This window comes from Gambusia affinis, linkage group LG18 (genome assembly GCF_019740435.1).
Source record: "Gambusia affinis linkage group LG18, SWU_Gaff_1.0, whole genome shotgun sequence".
Classification (NCBI taxonomy): Eukaryota; Metazoa; Chordata; class Actinopteri; order Cyprinodontiformes; family Poeciliidae; genus Gambusia; species Gambusia affinis.
The window spans coordinates 22986636-23007951 of NC_057885.1; the positions used below are offsets into that span (position 1 = coordinate 22986636).

At 37.5% G+C, this 21316-nt stretch overlaps 2 protein-coding genes across 5 annotated transcripts; both read left to right on the plus strand.

Moving 5' to 3' along the window:
- The first annotated feature begins 4546 nt into the window (after positions 1–4546).
- Positions 4547–12189, plus strand: ttc29 (tetratricopeptide repeat domain 29). 2 transcript variants are annotated; one of them, XM_044098812.1, is made up of 11 exons: positions 4547–4711; positions 5416–5493; positions 6856–6915; positions 6996–7159; positions 8018–8194; positions 8259–8471; positions 9058–9143; positions 9240–9331; positions 10806–10929; positions 11012–11101; positions 11667–12189. In XM_044098812.1, the coding sequence occupies exons 2-11, from the start codon at positions 5417–5419 to the stop codon at positions 11805–11807; spliced, it is 1224 nt and encodes a 407-aa protein (XP_043954747.1). In that variant the 5' UTR covers positions 4547–4711; position 5416; the 3' UTR covers positions 11808–12189. The 2 variants fall into 2 exon arrangements, with proteins under 2 accessions (XP_043954747.1, XP_043954746.1); XM_044098811.1 differs by having other exon boundaries at positions 4563–4640.
- Positions 12190–13196: 1007 nt separating this feature from the next.
- On the plus strand, positions 13197–21016 carry slc10a7 (solute carrier family 10 member 7). Of its 3 annotated transcripts, XM_044098849.1 has the most exons (13): positions 13209–13558; positions 14667–14749; positions 14826–14962; positions 15811–15886; positions 15982–16020; positions 16103–16138; positions 17518–17601; positions 18543–18708; positions 19156–19207; positions 19581–19654; positions 19846–19991; positions 20072–20103; positions 20598–21016. In XM_044098849.1, the coding sequence occupies exons 1-12, from the start codon at positions 13459–13461 to the stop codon at positions 20090–20092; spliced, it is 1014 nt and encodes a 337-aa protein (XP_043954784.1). In that variant the 5' UTR covers positions 13209–13458; the 3' UTR covers positions 20093–20103; positions 20598–21016. The 3 variants fall into 3 exon arrangements, with proteins under 3 accessions (XP_043954782.1, XP_043954783.1, XP_043954784.1); XM_044098848.1 differs by lacking the exon at positions 20072–20103 and having other exon boundaries at positions 13203–13558; XM_044098847.1 differs by lacking the exons at positions 20072–20103; positions 20598–21016 and having other exon boundaries at positions 13197–13558; positions 19846–20051.
- Positions 21017–21316: the final 300 nt, after the last annotated feature.

The following is a 21316-nucleotide window of genomic DNA, read 5'->3' on the forward strand; positions in this document are numbered from 1 at the left end:
CCATAGTAGAAAAAAAGGAGTACACTTCTACCAAAAACACTCAGAAATGTTAAGATAAATATCAGAAATTTTTCTGGAAGAACAAGAAAATTTGACTTCAAAAGTAAAAGAAAAAAAAAGAATTCTAGTTTTGAAACTAAATATTTCAGCTCATAAAAATTCTTGTTTTTCCAAGAAAACTTCTGAGACAAATCAGATTTTAGAAGACGTCTACTCATTTCTTTTTCTTTCAACAATCAGTATTGTATGTCGATCCCCTCTTCACCACCTCTCTGTTTCCTTCTGGTTTTTCTCCTCCATTTTCTTCAGTTACGACGGAACATCTCGTAAACACTCTGACGACTGAACTTTTACTGTCTGACACAAACAGACGACAGTCTTTCTGCTTTTTACCACCCAGGCCCTGGTTGCTAGTTTGGTGGAAGGTTGTAAATTTTAATATTGGGTTGCTGTTTGAACACAATTGATGCCACACAAAGTCATTTTCTTCAAGCTTTTCTTTTCATCTTACACACAACTTTACAGTGTTCAAGGAAATTTGAAATACACTTAGGCTAACGCTTAGCCTTTGGTTGCTTTGAAGCTCAACAAATGTTGACAAGATTGCAAAATAAAGCAAGTATTATTAAGAAAGGTTTTTGTTGGACAAAGGCAACATTTAAGTAAGCAGAACAAGTTCTTCACAAAAAACAGAAGATGGTAAACAAACTTGATTGTGTCAAAGGCAACAAGTGGTTGGAGGAAGTGGAGGGCGTTTCAGGTATTTAATTTACTTAATTTGAAAGCAAATTAAAGTCTAAATATTAAAATTGCCTCATTTTTAACTAAGCTGTGATGCTAACTGAACTGTTTGGTATTAACAATGTAACTGAAGAGGACGGAAATAAAATGAACAGTTTATATTACCAATGAACTGCTTATATAAAAGTAAATGAGTAATAAAGCCATTACTTCAGACTTTATAAGACTTGTTAAATGTGTTTAATTTAATTTTAGCCATGGTTATATGTAGGTCCAATCCTGCCATAACTACGAATACATGAACAAATGTAAGTACAGCCAAAAGGAGCTTTACAAATAAATTAGTGGCCCATTACCTGCAACAAAATAATAAAAAGAGGAGATTTATTTAATAATTGATCAGTTAATTTGGTATAAATATATGTTCCTATTTAACTTCTGACACTGCCCCCATTTCTATATTTTAATGTGCATTTATTATTTTGTTGCATTTAATGGCACTAATGTACTTAATTTATTCAAGCTGCATTTTGAGTCTGCATTGATTTAATGAGCATTTTTACATTTATGCATTTATTCTTATTCATGGTGTGCTTTGTCCTCCATACTGCTGCTGTAGAGCAAGTAGTAAATATCCACTTACTGTTCTTGGGTACAAGTTAGCATTAGCACTGCAGCACAGTAGCACTATTTGCTACAGGAAGTTTAAAAAAGAAATGTTTTAAAGAGTAACTAACAATAAATCAATATTTCTACATCTTGATTATGACAAGTTTGGTCTTCCATAATGCTTCTGTAGGACAAGTGAATGTAAATATCCGCGTTATGGTTTGCTATCTGCAACGGGAAGTTTCAAAAGTAACATTTTAAAGCGTAATTAACCCCCAAATCAATTTTTTTCTGGTAAACTTCTTCAGTGCGTTCTGAAGGGTGCCGTCTTTATGATTTTACACATTTATACAAAATTTCAGTGTTAATGTGGTTAATTCTGAAATATTTGTCCTAAAACGAGAGAAGAGTTGGAATTGAAAGCATTGATCGATAACTGTTCTTGATTTTCACGTCTTTTTTTATTTAATAAGTCCCTGAAGGGAACTCAGAATAACAGATTTTCTCCGTTTTGACTGTAGTTTTCACTCTAAACTGTTGAGTGTCGTTGCTCTGTTGGTTTCTGACTGGATTATGTCTGTGGCCGCGCATGCTGAGTTTACACATTTGTAACACATGTGCACACATCATTCACCAATAATGAGTCTGAGCTCACGCCTGCCTGACCTCTGACCTCGTCAAGCTGATGGTCTAAATTTGTTTCAGGTATTTTGTGTTATCTTCGTCATTGAGTGTCAGTGGATAAATGTGGTGCATCAGCGTGAGTCTGTTTGTTTATTTACTACTATAAATAGAGAGATAAGCAGACGGTGTGACTTGAATCATGCAGAAAGATAATTGTTTGACGCCAAAAATAAAACATTTCATTAGAAATTATTTATATTTCCTCATTTCATGAATTTTAGATACTTTTAATCTGGTTTATTATTGAGTTACTTGGCCCTGCTTCTTTTCCAAATTTTTATCAGGGAACATGAAAAAGATTTTTAAGGATGTTTTCAAACCTGATAATCCAGTAGACTCGGTTCATTTGGACCAAAAATATCAACATTTGATATATTTTCAGCTGGTGTGGTTCTCTTTCTTACTGCACTGAGTGAAACCAACCAAACCAAAACCTGTTCCCCTCCTCACCTGTGGTGGCGCTGCAACAAGAACCACTGAAGGAAACGACACAGGAAAATACCAGCTCAACTTTCTTGTTTAATTAATGTAAACAAAAATGGAATAGCATCAGATTTTAGCAGTTGTAGGATTTCTCTTTTGTCTCTTATAAAAGATCAAGGGTCATTTCTCCCGCCAGCGCTAAAGTTGCATACTTTTGTTCATTGTATTTACCCAGAATACCGTAAGCTGTAACCCACTTCCTGCCTTTGGAGCGTTCTCCGGTCCACTTAGCATTCATACATGCATTTGAATAAAAATTTACATTTTTTGATGGAAAATAGACATATTTCATCCTCCTCTCTAGTTTCACTCTCATTTCAGGTTAAGATGTAACACTTTAATGTCATTTGTCAATATATAACTAGTCAGTAACAAGAATCAAAATCCTAATTTTATTATTGGTTCAACCTATAATGAGCCAATGGTTCCCATAACTGGAATCCTAAAAAAACAGTAGCACAGTCTTGAGAACATTTCCAAAATTAAAAAAGATGTTTGCTAATAACTTATTTTTGCCATCATTTAAAAGTGAATAAGTAAACATTTTGAAAAGTGATCCGAGAGATGCTGGATCTAAGCCTATCATCTCCCTTTGAACAGAGGGTTTGAAGGGGAAAAAGGGAAATAACGTTTTTTTTATTATTAAGTCTGCTTTATTGGCCTATTTCCTGAGCTCTATTACAGAGATGAAAAGATATATTGACAATTACAACTAAATGCTTGAAGTTTGGATTTACAGCCAGTATCAGATGCAGTTTCCACATTGTTAGTCTCTTCTAGTGGGAAAATGATAGTTTAATTCTTTCTTGTTTCTTTAAAGTGCAGGCTGGTTAATCAACAAATTACTCTTGAAGCTAATTAGAATGAGAAGAACAAACAAACCAGAGTCAAAGAGCAAATCAAAACCAGACGCTCACTCAGGAAACAGCTTTCCATGCAGAACGTGGGACTTTATTAACAGCTCCACGCATAAAAGAACCAATGCCAACCACAAAGCGAGTGCCGTCACACATCAACTGAGTTTCCATCCACTTGTGGTGGAGTTTGATGGAAAGTTTCACTGCACAGACCCAACATCTGCTCTGTGCAAAACATTTCAGCAAGAATACACTGAGGTTTGTCTTCCAGATGTGGGATAAAGAGGTGCTTTTAAACTGTGTCTCAGATACACATTTGATATAAAAAGAGTGCACATGTTAGCTGAAGTCAGGTTTTTCTGATATAAACAAGGAGGTCATACTACTTAGCTATCTAGCTAACTAGCAATCAGTCTATCTATCTATCTATCTATCTATCTATCTATCTATCTATCTATCTATCTATCTATCTATCTATCTATCTATCTATCTATCTATCTATCTATCTATCTATCTATCTATCTATCTATCTATCTATCTATCTATCTATCTATCTATCTATCTATCTATCTATCTATCTATCTATCTTGCTAGATAGCTAGCTACCAAGATAGACAGCTAGCAATACATAGACAGCTAGCAATACATAGACAGCTAGCAATACATAGTCTTGTATTGCAGCTATGCTGCAATACAAGACTATGAAATAATAAAAAATTTAAAAAAAGTTAAATAACATCAGCTGTAAATATTTTAACATGCAAACAATGTAACGTTCAACATACTCCTTTTCAAATGGAATAAGTTATTTATTCAGCACATTATATTTAGTATGTATTCTATAATGACACTTGTCACTTTTCTAACCTGTAATCAAATTACTCATTTTGTCTTACTGCCTGTAGTAATAGTTAGGGTAAAACAACAGGCCACCGCAAACTCAATCTCAAAGAATATGATTCTGGACTTTATTTGTTTAGTTAGAAAATACCTTCTGATAATGCGTGACAATAATTAGGGCTAATATGTGTCAGTTGTGTTGCTCCTCTGCTGTCAGTCTTTATTCGAGCACCGTATTATATTAAACTCAGAATGACTTTAGCTGATTTTAGATGAGAAAAACTATTATTTTGCGAATGCAACCAAAAGATTCAGGTGCCAGTGACGTAACGCTTCCGCCATTCCCTTGTTGCCATGACGACGTAGCTTTGCTGTTAGATGCTGACTTCGAAAGGGGAAAACTTATCAGGCTAAATTACCTGCCATGTTAGTATTTCTATACATTTTGCCTGCAATTTAACTGAGAAGAGACGCAAGTGGCAACAAGAAAAGCTCAGGTTTGAATCAGCTTAGGTCGCAGTGAAAGAAGCTGTGACATTTTCACAGTAATTCTACCGTTTGTGGATCTTAAGCGTAATTAAGTGCTGCTAGCTTCTCTTTTAGTTAGCTTTAGCTATAAAAGCTCCGAAACTAACTTAAAAAAAATCTATTACCTTTTCAAAGAGAAATAATGTCTGCATTGTAATGTGCGGTGTTTCCTGATAGTTTAAAGACAGATTACGTTTAAGTTTAAAGTCTTTTTTTAAAGACAGAATATTTATTAAATAAAAATCAACTTTCTGTTCAATCAAATGTAATATTTTGAAATTAACTTCTACCATGTCCAAGCAGCTAAAATAACTTGGATTAAGGATTAGAAAAGTAATTACAAACGCAACCATTACTGAATTACTAGCATTATTTACATCTAAGCAACATCTAGTTTTGTTATTGGCAACCAGTAAATAAAATGTTTTTTGTCTAATTCTAAGGTAAAATGGTAAAATAAAATAAAACAAAGAAAACCCACCTAATATGTTAATATTCACAGTTTTTGTCAGTAAACAGTCATAATCTAGATATGACAATGACATATTAAAGGAGTAAAAATGTTTACACAGAGTGAGGAGGTGATGATAGATTTGGGTTGATATTTTCCTCAAATTATCAGGATTGTCTCTGCTAAGATTTTAACTAGACTTTATTATTTGTGTGCCTGCAGGATGAAGCAGGTGGTGGAGACGTTGAGAAACCGAAAGGTTTCGGATTCATCGGTACTTTCCAGAAAGGAAATAGCTTTGTGAGTCCAGAATAACTGTCAGTGGTTTTCCATCATTAAAGAAAGAAAAAACAATATAGGAAAATTTATAGGAAATAAATCATTTGTAAGTTTAAAATGTCTAAAAGTCCAGGAAGCAAAATTTGGAAAAACAGTTTTTGGTAGAAATAAACATGAGATTTCAGTCATAGTCTGCTTCAATTGGACTGCATCATAATAAAATCACAAATTATCACATTAATATATCCTCCATCTTTCTTTTATGTTATTTCTAACTCTTCCAAAGGCAAAAAGGGAATATTTAAATGTTTTCTTCACTGTCAAAAGCCATTACTAATCAGATATTTTCAAAATTACACATTTAAAAACTGATGTTCATGCTGCTTCATGTCTGCCGTGGTTTAAAAAAAAAAAATTCAAATTACAATTTAGATAAAATCCAGGTAAGTTTTGAAGGTTTGGATCAGCTGTAAGAGAAGACACATATAAAAACTTCAACTTTAACAGTTAGACCAGAACCTGATAAATCCTGATCTTTAAGAGTTAGAGCGCCCTCTGCTGACAGAAAATAGCCACCTACTAATTCAACATTATTTAGCAGTAATTTAAGAGAGGATCACAAATATGTAAAATCAACTCTATATAAAATACAATGTGGTTCAAATTAATCTCAATATTAATCTGGTCAGTTCAGTTCAATACAAATAATTACACATTGCAGAGAAATCCATTTCAGGATAGAAAAGCATTTAGAGAAAAGATAGAGAGCATTAACACAGTGCTCTGTATCGATACACTGAGACAGGTGTACTTTCTACTAGAGAGAAAAAGTACCACAGAGATTAAGACAGAAACAGCTTTGACTGGGACACAGACACAGCTTGGCACAGAATAACTGAGGTTGTAGTACTTTCTTTTGGCAAAAAAGACAATAAAACATACATTGAGCCAGGTGTACTTTCAATAAGAAAGGAAAATAATTCAGCAATAAAGCTAGCAATATCTTCAACCAGGAAAAAGAGACACAGAAGAACTGATCTAGTAAAAAGAGAAACAATTAAGCACAGACACGCTGAGCCAGGTGCACTTTCTATAAGAAAGAAAAGCAGAGATTACACAAAGCTGTGATAGATTCTTTGATGTCCCAACCAAGGAAAAAGACACATCTAGAGAAAGAAGCTCTGAGACTGGAGAACTTTCCATGGAACAGGAAATGGAGACACTGAGCCAGGGCCAGTTTCTATGGGCTAGAAAAGAGCAGCGGAGAGAGAAAACGGCGACATGAACTGTGAAGTTTTAATGATCAGAGCGGAAACAACATCAGGACTGTAGTGGTTTTCTGATTCTATGAGGGCTGATGTTTGATACTTTCCTGTTTTTCAGGTTCAGAAACACGCCGAAGCAGTACATGTGTGTGGAGATGCTGCAGGACGGCTACCACAGGTGGCCCTTCCGTCCCTGCTATCACCCCGAGTTATTGATCGCACATCGGCTCGGCTGACTGATCCGTGTCTGAGTTTCAGGTCGTTTGCAGAGCTCTTCACTCTGCTGCGCTTAGACCTGGAGCAGAGGGCCAACGCTCCGCCTAGATCGCCCCGGCTGCAGGTACCCCCCCTGGAGGAGCAGCGCGAGAAACTGGAGACCATCCGGCTGCACCTGAGCCGGGCAGAGAAAGCAGAACGGGACAGTGAGTAGAGGAAGAAAACACTCATCTGGAGTCAAACATCAAGATTTTCTAGATTTAGTTTTGGTTTTATTAGTCAAATCAAATCTGGTTACAGAAGACTATTAGCTGTAAAATCATCTCGCTTTAGTTCAGAGCTGTAATTAACAATTATTTTACTAACTGGCTAATTGTTTGTTCTGATGATTTTTCAGTTAGTCTGATACAAGAAATTGTAAAATTCTGCGTATTTTTTTGATTCAACATTTTTATTAGAAATGCATCAAAAGATGTAAAATAACAAAATTCATATTTTATTGCCTAAATTCAATAACAAAACATTCTGACAATTAATTGTTAGAATATTTGATTCAACAGAAATAGAAATTGGGACAATCTGCAGAAATATTATTTAAGCAATTTCTACACAATATTAGAAATACTTCAAAGATGCAAATAAACACATAATTCAATATCTTTAAAAACAAGAAAATAAATATTTTATTGACTAAACTGCAATAACAAAACATTCTGCCGATTAATTGATTAATCAGATACAAGAATTGGGACAATCTGTGGATTTTTCAATTCAATCTTTTTTATATAATATTAGAAATCCACAAAATAACCAAATAACAAGATAAATATTTTAATAACCTAAAATACAATAGCAAAGCATTTTGATGATTATTTATCAAAAATAATCAATTAATGAGATACAGATGAATTAATTAATAATTATTGCTCTGCCTGTGTTGTTCTTTCAGTTTGTATACTCCAGTTAACAATTAATCGGTTACTAAATCAGTTGATAATTATTTTAATAATCGATTAATCGTTCATCCCTACTATAGTTTAAGTAATGAAGGTTTTTTTGTGCAGGTTCCTGGACAGCCGTGTGTGAAGAGCGGCTGCATTTGGGTCGTTACTTCACCCATCCGATGGACATCTGGCTCAGCTTCCACTTCTTCCACAGCTGCGCTGACAGAGCGTTCGGAGGCCGATCCAAATCCGCCACGGAGGCCAGATTCCACCTGGCCGAGCTGTACCGGCAGCAAGGTAGCCGTCACTCAGGCGCCGTTTACGAAACGCCAAACGTACGCGGTTGTGTCCTGTCCCGCAGGGGACCTGATGGAGGCGAGGGATCAGGCGGAGAGGGCCCTGAAGCAGGCGGAGGACGGAGGCTGGGTGGACCCGGAGGGCCGGCCGCTGAGGCTCTGGGGCTGCAGGGAACTGGGAGAAATCTACAGCCTGCTGGGCGAAGCTTACCTCGCAGCGGAGCAGTACGACACGGCCACGATGCTGCTGCAGCTGGGATCCAAGATGGCTATCGAGGGTGAGTGGGAGGAGGAAATGGAGTTTACACGAGTTCACCAGTTAGTGCTGATAAAACAAACTTTACAGACTAACAAAATAAATAACATGATAAGATTAAATTAAATTAGAACAAAAATGAAGTAAACATTAAAATGGATACATTTAGGACAAAGACAAAACACTAAACATAACCAAGTGGTGTCACAACAAAAACAATTAATACATACTTTATTTTCTCTTAACCTGACAGTTATTGTCTGACTTGCATTATTTTGCTTTGTAACTAAAAAACTATAACTACAAAAACTTTACGTGATATTATTATTAAAAATTTAAAGGTGACTTATTATGCTTCCTTGAACAGGTTAGAAAAGTCTACAGTTTATTAAAAATATGTTGATTACATTTTTCCACAAAATTATTCTTGGATAAAAGATTCCAGTCTGCTCGGTTCTGCTGATTGTGAAATCCTTTCAAAATTAGATGTTTCTGGAAAATCTTTTAGGTTTTCCTGAACATTTCTAAGTTGTTTGGTTGAAATTTACTTTTTGAAACCTAATTTAAGCATTTTCTCATGAGTCTGTATGGGATCTGGTTTGTTTCAGGCGGCGATAAGTCGGTGAAGGCGGAGTCGTTCTTCAGGGAAGGAATGGGCTTACAGAGCTCAGGAGATCATAAAGCAGCCAAGGCGGTATCAAAGCAGGAAATCTTAACTTTAGTTGGTTACAGAAACATTATTCAGCTGACGAAAATAAATTCATGACTGTCTTTTATAAATGACCCCCAGCTCTTCAACACCTGCGTAGAACTCTTTGACTCCCTGCAAGACTTTGAAGGTTTGGTCAAATCCTACAAGGCCATCGCCAAATCCTTACAAAGGTACGAACACCGACGTCATCACAGAACCAATGAAACCCGTCTTCAGCTTTCTGGTCAATCATCCAACCAATGGTGAAATGATGAGAAGTTTCAAACAGAAGTCAAGTTTCATCCAAAACCTTCTGGTAGAATAAAACTACATTTTATTTAGTTAAATTTAGTTTTATTTCTGTATCACAGTATCTCAACTTCACCTTCAAAATATTTTGGTTTGTTTGTTTAGTAAAACAATACACTGACATTTGTTTTGATTTTCTTCATATGTTATTAAAATATTTTGTAGATACGTGCACTGTTAAACCAAACAAACAAAAAATTACCAAGTATTTTTGTCTAGTTTCTAGTGCAAATAATGTAGTACACTTGAAATAAGACAAAACTAACTTACAAGAAACTTTTCAGCAAGATATAGGAGCTTGTTTTAGTCAGTAAGTTTTTACCATTGAATAAAAGTTAATAGTTCCACTGGCACCTTATTTCACTTATCACACGGGAAAAATGTCTTGTTATAAGTGAAAAAAACAGCAAAGGCAACAAATGCTCTCTATCTGTACCAAGGAATTATTGACTTGATCCTGATTCACCCTGGTTGGTTGGCCCTGATTGTTCCCAATTGGCTCTGGTTGGCCCTGATTGGCCCCAATTTGTTCTGGTTGGCCCTGATTGGCCCCAATTGGCTCTGGTTGGCCCTGATTGGTCCCAATTGGCTCTGGTTGGCCCTGATTGGCCCCAATTGGCTCTGGTTGTCCCTGATTGGTCCCAATTGGCTCTGGTTGGCCCTGATTGGCCCCAATTGGCTCTGGTTGGCCCTGATTGGCCCCAATTGGCTCTGGTCGGCCCTGATTGGTCCCAATTGGCTCTGGTTGGCCCTGATTGGCCCCAATTGGCTCTGGTTGGCCCCAATTGCTCTGGTTGGCCCTGATTGACCCCAATTGGCTCTGGTTGGCCCTGATTGGTCCCAATTGGCTCTGGTTGGCCCTGATTGGTCCCAATTGGCTCTGGTCGGCCCTGATTGGCCCGAATTGGCTCTGGTTAGATCGAGTTGGCTTTGGTTGGCTCTGATTGGCCCTGACTGGCTGTGATTGGCTGTGATTGGCTGTGATTGGTCTTGGCTGGTTTTGTTTGGCTCTGGTTTGCTGCGTTCTGCAGTAATAGCCAATCAGAAACTTGAAAACGTAGAGAAAAGTTTTTATCGTCACTTTTGTCATTATTACGATTGTTGCACAAAATATCTTGATTAAACTTTACGTCCATATCGATAGTTAATAAAATAACTCAAAGGAAAAATTTAAAGAAAAACTTAAAGGTCAGAAGTTTGATGATATATGAAAATTAAATAACAAAAAGTATCAATATCAGTACTGGTGTTACTGGTGTTACTTTGCCCTACTGGCAAAAATCTAATAAAATACTCAGCTTCGCCAGGAAAAAAAAGCTACAACAGTTCATTAAAGGGTTTTTATCATTCCAACAGCGAAGGAAAAATCCAGGACTGTATTGAGATGCTGGAGAAGTCATCTGATCTGTGCCAAAGCAGCAACCTGCAGGAGAGGCTGGCGGACGTCAGCCTGACTCTGGGCTGCATCTACAGCGACGTGGTACCAACCTGAGACACGTTAAGCTGATTATTATTTTACGTCCTGTCAGTTTAGAAATTATTTCATCTGCCTCTTTCTGCAGAATCGGCCTCTGAGATCGAGTGAATACTTCCTGCAGAGTTACAGAGCTGCCTGCACCGCCAGAGAGGTTCTTCTGCAGCAGAAAGCACAGGTGCGTCTTTTTAAAGTCTTATCTAGAGACATCTGTTCGGTACCAGAAAACCGTAGCTGCGTTTCCATTACAAATGTGCGCAAAACTATTTTACACTAATGTCGTATAAACACAATTTTGCTATTGCTGTGTTTAGATTAAATAAGAAAGGTGTTTGTTTTGGTTGTATTTACCCAGAATGCCCTGCGTTTTAGTCTGCTTCCTGCTTTTAGAGCGGTCTCTAGTCCGCTTGGCATTTAAGCTTTTGTTTTGCTCCAGAATTCACTTCAACCGAACAGAGACGTTGGTTTGTAGATTAACCAGAGTTCACTGTTTTGGTCTGATCGCATGTTCACACTTCCCCAAACGAACCAAACTTTCTAGCCAAAAGAACCAGAGTTTGATTAAAGCGGACTAAACCGGACTGGTGGGAATGCACCCTCAGACATTTTGGACACAGTTTGAAGATCATTTATTTTAAAACTAAACAACACCGGTGTGAGTGTAGATCCCTGAGGAACACCAAAACTACAAATAAGGGCAGAGGATATCTCACAATTTGCCTGTTTTTTGTCACCTCTTTCAGGTGAAGCTGGGTCATACATGCGCGCACTCTCTCATCAAGAAGCACATCCCTGCGATGGAGTCGCGCTCACTGTTCTCTGTGAAACAGCTGGTTCACTGGAAGGAAACCAGAGGATACCAGGACTTCCTGCTGAGGACTTAGAAATGAACATTCAGCAGCTGGTTGTTGAGAGGAAGGAGAAAAACAAACAAAAACATATGTTGTTACTTGTCTTTACATATTGCCAACCACTTATCTTGTTCAAGAAATAATAAATTTACAGAATGGCAAGATTTCACATCGGAAAATAATTTAAAACTTTCATTTATCAGCAAATTCCAACCTCCTCTGTTTCTGTTGAGGCTAATGGGAGTTTAATTACCTGCAGTTATTAAGATGATGTGATCTGACCAGTATTCAGCTTATTTATATTGATTCAGTTTATCTTTATTAAAGTGTCTGGAAACCTTTTGGCTTTCAGTTTCAACTCTATGAACATGTGCCAGGCGTCAGTGGACCAACACAATAAAAGTTTAAACACCAAGGTTTTTGGTCATGATGTTTTGTAGTTGGTTTATTATTATTATTATTATTATTATTATTATTATTATTATTATTATTATTATTATTATTATTATTGTTGTTGTTGTTGTTGTTTTTGTTTTTGTTTCTTTTTCTTACAAAAAGTTGTTAGAATGTAAATTCTGTTTTAAAATATTGAATATTTTGTAAGTTTTATTTTAAGTGCAGCTACAATTTATTTGTTGCAGCACTTTTCAATTATTTTTAATTAGTTTATTATCATTTTATTAATGTTTTCATTCAAACATTACCCCTGTAAACTATTAATAGAATTAGTAAAACTATATTTCATTGGAATTCCAATTTTACTTTATATTAACTCTCTGTCAGATTTTACACAAATATTTGATATATTTTTATTCATTTTATTTCCTTTTCTAACTTTTATTTTAAAGACAGTAGCAATTATTTTCTTATATCACAATTTTACTGTTTCTATTTTATTGAATGACATTATTTATCACATTTTAATTTGTTTTTTAATATAAATGGTATGATAAACTGCTGATGGAAATACTAATAGTAGCATATGTTTTGTATTTTAATTTAAAATTCAAGTACTTTTTATTGAACAATTATTGTTCCTGATATTTTTTGTATTAATATGACTCCAAATATAATATTGTTAACATTTCTCCTCTTGTATGGTTTAATTTGACTTAAAATACAGGTAAAACTTAATTTTGGTAAATTAAAATATTTGTATTTAATTTATACTATTACATTCTTTATAGCTTAAATATATTCACTTTAAAATACGTGTTATAACAATATTAGTTTTGAATAATATTTGTTTGCATCCCTTCTGTGCGCATATCGTTTTTACTTCATTACAATATGATTAACCTCTGGTTTTAGATTTAACGCTCTTATTTTTAAGGGACAAATTCCGGCTTTAAGATTGTATCCGGTTTTTTCAGTTGTAAACGTTGATCTGAAGTTGCAAACGTAAACGGTTGTGTGGTTTATTTCGGGCTAAATTGTGTTGTGTGTTCGGTATGTTTTTCATATTTTCAAACATTTGTTACGGTAAGTTATTGTGCGCCTCTCTTCGGTCATTACGGCGGCGTCACACCCCACGTGTCCGGAAGTAGCTTCTGTTGCTCCGCTGGTGTTTTCCAACAGAACTCCGGGAAGGAAGAAGCAGCGACAGGTTGCAGAAACTTAAGCCCGGCTGCTGCGATAGGAGGGCCGGCTGGGAGGCCGTAGGCTGAGCCCCGGCAGCTGAATCATGGGTCTCCTGGCGAGGCTGCGGAAGGAGTGGTTCATCATCGGGATAGTGCTGGTCATCCTGTCGGCCAAACTGCTGCCCGGTGTCGGTGTTAAAGGAGGTGAGCCACGGAGTTCGGAGCGGTGGATTTAAAGTTTTGAATGAATATAGAGTTTTTAACTTTAAATGCTAGAGACGGGGAGCTCAGCGGAATATAAGTCTGAATTGAATCCCAATTTATCTGGAAGATGCTGAAATATTTCCTCCTACCTGGATTTTAGTGACACGTTGCATTCAGCGGGATGTCAACACTCTTTTCAGTACTTTTATCTTTTAGTTTTAGTTAGAATCAGTCTGGGGATTTTCAGATTTAATCTGAGGACAGTTTTATAACTAATATTGCGCCAGAGATTGTTGATCTCAACAGTAGTGAAACAAATACTGATAAATAAGTAATATAATGTAATTCAGCCTCACCTGCAGATAAGATAACCTGCTGGGCTGCTACTGTTGTGCTGCCTTCAGGTGCTCCTCGAAAATCCTCACTTCGATTTACAAAAACATAGAAATGTGTCTTTATTCTTACCTTTTAAATTTTCATATGAATGAAATCTAAAAAGTGTGGCGTGTTCTCAATCCAATAGTATTCAATGATTGAAAACAAAGCTACTTTATGAAAATATTTTCTGCCATTTGTGATTTTTTTCTTTTTTTGAAGAAACAAAGGACTAAAAAGCAATTAAAACTTGATCTGGGATGAAAAAACATCCAAGACTAGTAAACTTTGTCCTAATCTAAACCATTTGAACGGGGGTGTTCACAGTGTGGCCCACTTTGAAAGGATTTTGACCATAAGTCCAGAACGGTAGGAAATTTGGCCAACAAGGCAGAAAACAATTGATGGCCAAAAAAATTGGAAATTGCATGTTTTCCCTTTTGATAAGGCAAATGTCCGCAGCCTTTTTATGTCTTGTATATTTAATAATTTACAGATTTAATTAAAAAAATGTTTATTGTTGAGCAGCTAAAACTAAAAAACACAGTAAACAAATTTTTGCATTTCTAATTTAAGGATTTTTCTAGCCCACCATTAATTTAAATTTGACAGGGCAAAACGTTTGGACACCACTGCATCAGAACAACATAAACTGAAGGTCTAGCAGCTAATGATCTGGTCTGTTACCGTGGTTACCAGTGTAAAATAGCGTCTCGTTCTTCCTGCCTGTCAGGTCCTCTAAGGCCAGAGGTCACCATCGCCTACATCGCCGTTTCCCTCATCTTCTTCAACAGCGGCCTGTCTCTGAAAACAGAGGTGAGAGTCAGCGCCGCGATGCCTTCAGGTGCAGCTCAGAAACCTCCCATCATCACATTGTTTTTTTTTCCGTTAGGAGCTGAGGAACGCGTTGCTCCACGTTCGCCTCCACCTCTTCGTCCAGTCGTTCACACTGGTCTTCTTCCCCCTGGTCGTCTGGCTGCTGCTGCAGGTCCTGGCGCTGACCACCATCGACGAGTGGCTGCTCAAAGGGTACAGTGTGTGTGTGTGTGTGTGTGTGAGAGAGAGAGAGAGAAAGGGGCGCTCTGTCTGGATCTAAACTGTACCTGAGGGCCGAACACAAAGAGCCACAGTCACGGTTATTACAGCTGATTCTCTGTGCGAGTTTAGGAACAACATCCAAACTTTATGTAACCTTCAGGTTGAAGCTCTGTGCTTTTCTTTTGGGGCCTCGTTACTAAAACAGCAGCAGCATTAGAAAATACCAGAAAGACAACTCAACGTTATGTAAAATTAACTTTTTTCAGGTTTTTAAACTTCCATTTGGGTCTCAACTGCTTGTAAAAACTGCACAAATTCTTTTTAAAAAATTCTTTTTTATCAAAAAACAGTTTGATAAAACTGTTTTATCAAACTGTTTTTGATAGTTTGATATCTAACTTTTTAGATATCACATAACACCGCCCCTTTAAAAGTCTTCTGTTGTAAAGATTTGATGATTATATCATAAAAACACTAAAAACTGCTAAGACCACCATTTCTTATTACGTGTAGCAAAGTTTCCCCCGGTGGTTGGGTGTTAGGGCCGTCATTCATCCAGTGGACCGTCGTGTTTCTGAGTTAAAAAATGCTTAAAGTTGACAGGAAATTTGAAAATATCACTTGATAATTGTGTATTATTGAAAGATTGGAAGATTAATACCTGAACACCAACTATAAAGTCTTAGAAAATGCAAACATTTTGAAAGGACTTAAATAAATAAGCAATGTTTATAACACACTGGGGGAAACCCTGTGTAGATGTGAATGTATTTGGAAAACGTTCTTTTCCTGCTGTTTCTCCCCCAGTTGACCCTCTTCCTGTTGTTGTCGTTGCCTAGGTTACAGACGGTGAGCTGCATGCCCCCTCCGGTTTCCTCCGCCGTCATCCTGACCAAAGCAGTCGGCGGGAACGAGGTGACACTCACACCGAGTCGGTTCGACCCGAGAGGCGCTTGGTGAGTCTGCCTGTCGCTGTCTCCCCGCTGACCGCTTGCTCTCTGTGTCTCCAGGCGGCGGCCATCTTTAACTCGGCGTTCGGAAGCTTCCTGGTGAGGAGCGGTTCGGGTCTGGGTCGGGTTTGGGGCCGGATCGGATCGGGCCGGGCTCTAATGCTTTCTGTTTGTCCTGCAGGGGATCGTGGTGACTCCGTTGCTGCTGCTGCTCTTTGTAAGTCATAAAACATTTGCCATGTGTTGACAATGTTCCCAATAAAGCTTTTGTGAAATGTTTTTACAGTGCAAAATGTTAGATACAACACAAAGTATTCATCTTTTTGCATTTTCTTTAGTTTTACACAAAAGCTGTCAAGTTTTATAATTTATTTATTAAACTAAACTGTTTCCAAAGAGAGAGTGAGCCATATCCTGTTCTTACTGGTGATAATGGATTCATTTAGATCTTTTTTTTTTTTTTCAATTGATCCCCAAAAGTTAAAAAAAATAGCAAACTGCATTTTTAAGACAAATTCCTTCTTAAGTTTTAAGTTTCCACAGTTTATACAACCATTTCCTAAAATAATGTGACCACTTTGTTTAATTAAAATATTCTAGAGGGGAAATATTATGCAAAATTCACTTTTTTATTATTTTTTTGTACTTCAATTTGGGTCTCAACAGCTTCTAAAAAAAAAGCGCTTAAAACACCCAGTTGTTTTTTGACATTAAAAATGTTTGAGCCTTTTCAAAAACCTCCAGAATGTAAAGTCTGTTGTATAATTGGAAACATAACAGGTCAAATATCTTAACTAATTATTGTTGAGTAGGTAAAAAAATAACTTTCATATTAGCATTTGTTGATAGGAATCTGTTCATCTGGATTAGATTAGATTTATCTCTTTTAACTTTCCAAACCTCTCTAAATCTCTCAGATGTTTTTCTATCCAATTCAGACACTATTTGTTTTAGTAACTTCCATAAAATGTTGTGACAGTTTATGAAACAGATAATCTGTGAAAAGTTCAATCTCCTCATTCCTGAGCTACTAGTGCCTTCTGAAGAAATGCACCGCTCCCGACCGAAACAACCAATCAGAGCCAGGAGGAGGGTCTTAACGCTGTCAATCATCCTTGTGAATGCATCGATAAAAATGCTAATGGAAAAGAAACAAGCTACAGGAAAACTGTTTGCTGTCACTGGTGGCTATGCTAACTAGCCTTAGCATTCACAACAGCCTGTGCTGGCTGCAGCGTAGCAGCACCACCTGCCTAGGAGGTTCACCAATCAGAACCTCCTGATTCTAATTGGTTGTTTCTAGTTAGCTCTGAGAGAAGGCAGAGGACAAACTCATGTCTTGTTACAGGTGAAATAATCTGCCACTAGAAATATCACTTTTAATCAATATTTAAAAAATATTGGCTTAAAACAAGGTTGCGTATCTTTCTGAAAAGTTACTTGTAAGTTATTTAAAGTGTACTATAATATCTGCACTAGAAACGAGACAGAAAAACTTAGTAAGATGTTGTGTTTTTGCAGTGTTTTGTGTTCTTTATTACTGTTTTTCCGTTTTTATTGATTTTGTTTCTCCTTGCTGCTCTCCTCCTCCTGCAGCTCGGTTCTTCATCCTCTGTTCCCTTCACCTCCATCTTCTCTCAGCTCTTCATGACGGTTGTTGTTCCGCTGATCCTGGGTCAGGTAGGAAGACGTTTTTGATGCACGACTTCCGGTCAGCCCCGTCAGCTTTGCTCCCATTAACCGGATCCGAATTCAGGGCTGCATCCTTCGAAGGCCGCATTTTAGTCCGATTACATCGTAGCGCTGCGATGAAGCCTATCCGAATACGAAGACTCCTCCAAATGCGTCCTTCTTTTCCCCAGATTTGAAGGATGGGTTCGGGGTATCCTTCACCTACCACCATATCCCATGATTCATTGCGGGTCCAAACCGAGTGTTGAGGCAAAACGGCAATGGCGGTGAAGAGCGGCAAATTATTTTGGTATATTACACTTTAAACGACAAAACATCAACTTTTACAATATTTTTAGGCGAGAATATAGCTGTGTAAATCTCAAATATATGATCAGTTTACCAGTAAATCGCCTACTTGCAATGTTCTGACATTTTCGGAGACGTCATTGCCAGCTGTCAGCTGGCGGGGCGCTTCAGGTTCGGTATACCGGGAGAGAATGCCTGACTCGCGGCACGTCGTTTTCAAACTCCCGCAAGCTTTCCCCAATGAGTGGAAGTTAAACACAGATTCAGTCAGATAATATCTACCTGTATAATGTCTGTTTTACTTAAGTATTTATTGTTTTCCTGAGCAAATAGGTTTGACTGATTAAAGTAAACGGACATCCTTTTATACAAAGGAAGAAGATAATGCAGGAGTAAAAATCATAAACTTCGGACTCCATTTTTTTCCTCTTTGCCGCTCTGAAACGGTTGCTAGGCAACTTGAGTAATACTGCGGTGGAAGCTAGACAGCTAGCTGAAGGCTAGCTCGGCTAGCTGAAGGCTATGCCTGTCCAAATTCACAGCTTTTCTGCCCCGTCTGTCGTTTATTCTCGGATTTCGAAGAATGCAGCCCCTGAATTAGGACACACCGAGTTGCTAACGCCTCCCGCCTCGGCCTCCAGGTGTGCCGCGGTTTCCTCAGGGAGTCCCTGGAGCGCCGGAAGCCTCCGTTCGGCGCTATTAGCAGCGCCGTCCTCCTCATGATCATCTACACAACGTTCTGCGACACGTTCAGCAACCCCAACATCGAGCTGGACCCCACCAGCCTGCTGCTGGTCGTCATCATCAGTCAGTATTCAAGGCCTGACCGGAACCTTTTGGGGTTTTGGCTTCCAACGCTGGTAGAAATGGTTTAAAAGCCTTGAAATAAATTAATCTCAAGCTGAAACATTTAGAAAAATCCAACCTTTGAATTGGAAAAAGTGGTCTCAATTACAACACTGCCTGTGCTGATTGATTAATTTATTTTGAGGCTTTTTATACACTGCAAAATCACAATCTTACCAAACTAGACCAAAAATACTTTGTAATATTTTGTTTCTGCAGTGTACGACTTTACCCAAGAGGTGCAAATATTTCTGGAAGTTTCTGTGTAAATATACCATATATTAAATAAATAAATGCATGTATTTTATAAGTCTAGTTTCGCTTCTCTAATATAAAATAAGACGTTTTCCTCTTGGAATCAGCTAAGAGTGAGGTTATAAACTTCTCACTTTCTTTTGTTTTCTGCAGTTTTCTCCATCCAGGTCAGCTTCATGCTGCTCACCTTCGCCTTTTCCACCAGGTCAGTCTCCACGTTAATTAATTAACTCTCAGCTCCTTTTACTCACTAACCAGTTTTAACCACCAAATCTATGACTTTTGATACGCAGAAATGTCCCAGTTTTTTTCTGAGATTAATCTTAGAAATTTTCTAGAATAAACTTTAACATTTCCGAGTTCAAAACGTAGAATATTTTAGATTTTTGAAACTCTGACAATATCTCATTTTAATCTCAACAATCAAGTTTTATCTAGCAAATGTTAAACGTTTGAAGCTCAGAAATTTCCATGTTTTTCCTAGATAATTTCAGAGATTCTGATTTTTTTGGCTCCTTCTCCTTTCCTTTCTGCCTAAGGTGGCCCTAACTCGCCGTCTTGCTGTTTTTTCTCCTCAGGTCTGGATCAGGATTCAGTCCCGCCGACACCGTCGCCATTATGTTCTGCTCCACACACAAGTCTCTCACTCTGGGTACCGTCGGCTCCCATCATTACTGGTTTTTTTATCTTTACTGAACAAACAAGTTTTGCATTAAATGACAACAAATCAAAAGTAACGACAAGATATAACGTATAAAGAGTCCGTTGTGAAAGGCAAAATGAATTCAAATACAGTTTAATGTATTTGAATGTAATGTATCTGAACGCTGGCTGTGTGTCCAGGAATCCCGATGCTGAAGATCGTCTTCGAAGGCTACCAGCATCTGTCTCTGATCTCCGTCCCGCTGCTCATCTACCACCCAGCCCAGATCCTGCTCGGCTCCGTCCTGGTGCCGACCATCCGGAGCTGGATGACGAGCCGACAGAAGGTAACCCAGTCACTGTGGAGGCTCCCTGGCTGCTGGCTGTGGTCCAGTTCTGACCTCTGACCTTCTGTCCCCTCTGACAGACTAGTCTGTTGTTGAGATAGACCCTGGCTGAGTGAGTAAAGACTGACACCAAGCAGACTGTCTCTGCCTGACACTTTAAGTCGGAGTGATGGGTTATTTAATTATTCCAGACAATCCAGCTTCCTTCCACCAGCAGGTGGCGCCATTCAGCCCAAATTAGGGCCTTCAAGAAGCAACAATGGCTTCAAAAAATATTCAATTAAAAGTAATAATGTTTTAAAAATGAGAAAATGCTTCAGTTGAATAATAAACTAGACAAAAAATAATGTTAATTAAAAATATAGAAATAAGCAATGTATAAAATTAGCGCCCCCTGCTGGTAGAAACATTTCACCTGCTGGGATCACTGCTGCAAAAATTAGCTTTTCTGTTTGGTGGTGGGAAATTCACTCCTTTATTTTTATCATTTCACTTCCTTCTTCATCAAACTACATCAATAAAAACACAATTAATTAAAATATTTGACAAGAATAAATACAATTTTGATTAATATCAGTGTTTTGGCACGTTTTGTTTCTGTTTTAGGGGATCAAACTATCCAGCCTGCAGCCGGTCTGATGCGTCCGAGCGGCGGAAGGATACAAAAAGTGCCTTGTTATGACCAACAACAACAACTAGGACCTCCAGGTGGCAGAGCGGGATTCACTGTTTGCCATCAAAGCCTGTTACTATTTTCTACAAAAAAAAAGGACTTCCATCCTTTATATTGTTTTATATTTAAATGAAATGTGTTTTATTTTTTTATATCTTGAACTTTTGAGAGAAAAAAAAAATGGTTCTGGGGGGGAAAAGGATCTATTTTCAGGAAGTGGGTGAGGTTTCTGGGACCAGTTCTGTTATTTGTTTTCTACTTTGGTTCTTCCAGATTTTACTGCCAGAAACTGTAAATGTTTTTGTTTAAATGAATGCTGGATTGTTACATCTAATATAGAAATGAACATCAACAGTTTGACTTTTTGACCCTTTTTTAATATAGCAGAAGCAGTGTTGACGTTACACAGACAGGGGGCGGTGTTGAGCTGATCAATGATATTTATTAATGACAAAACTAAACAAATTATCTCCTGTTATTTCACTTTAATATCTATTGTGTTATTTAAATGCTACAGTTTCTGTCTGGGTGCGTTTCTTGGATTTTAACCAAATAGTTTGTTATTTTATCATTTGAAATGATACATAAAACAATGTTTTTATCACACACTTTGTGAAATGGAGCCCCAAAGCAACACAGCACCTGGCGTTTT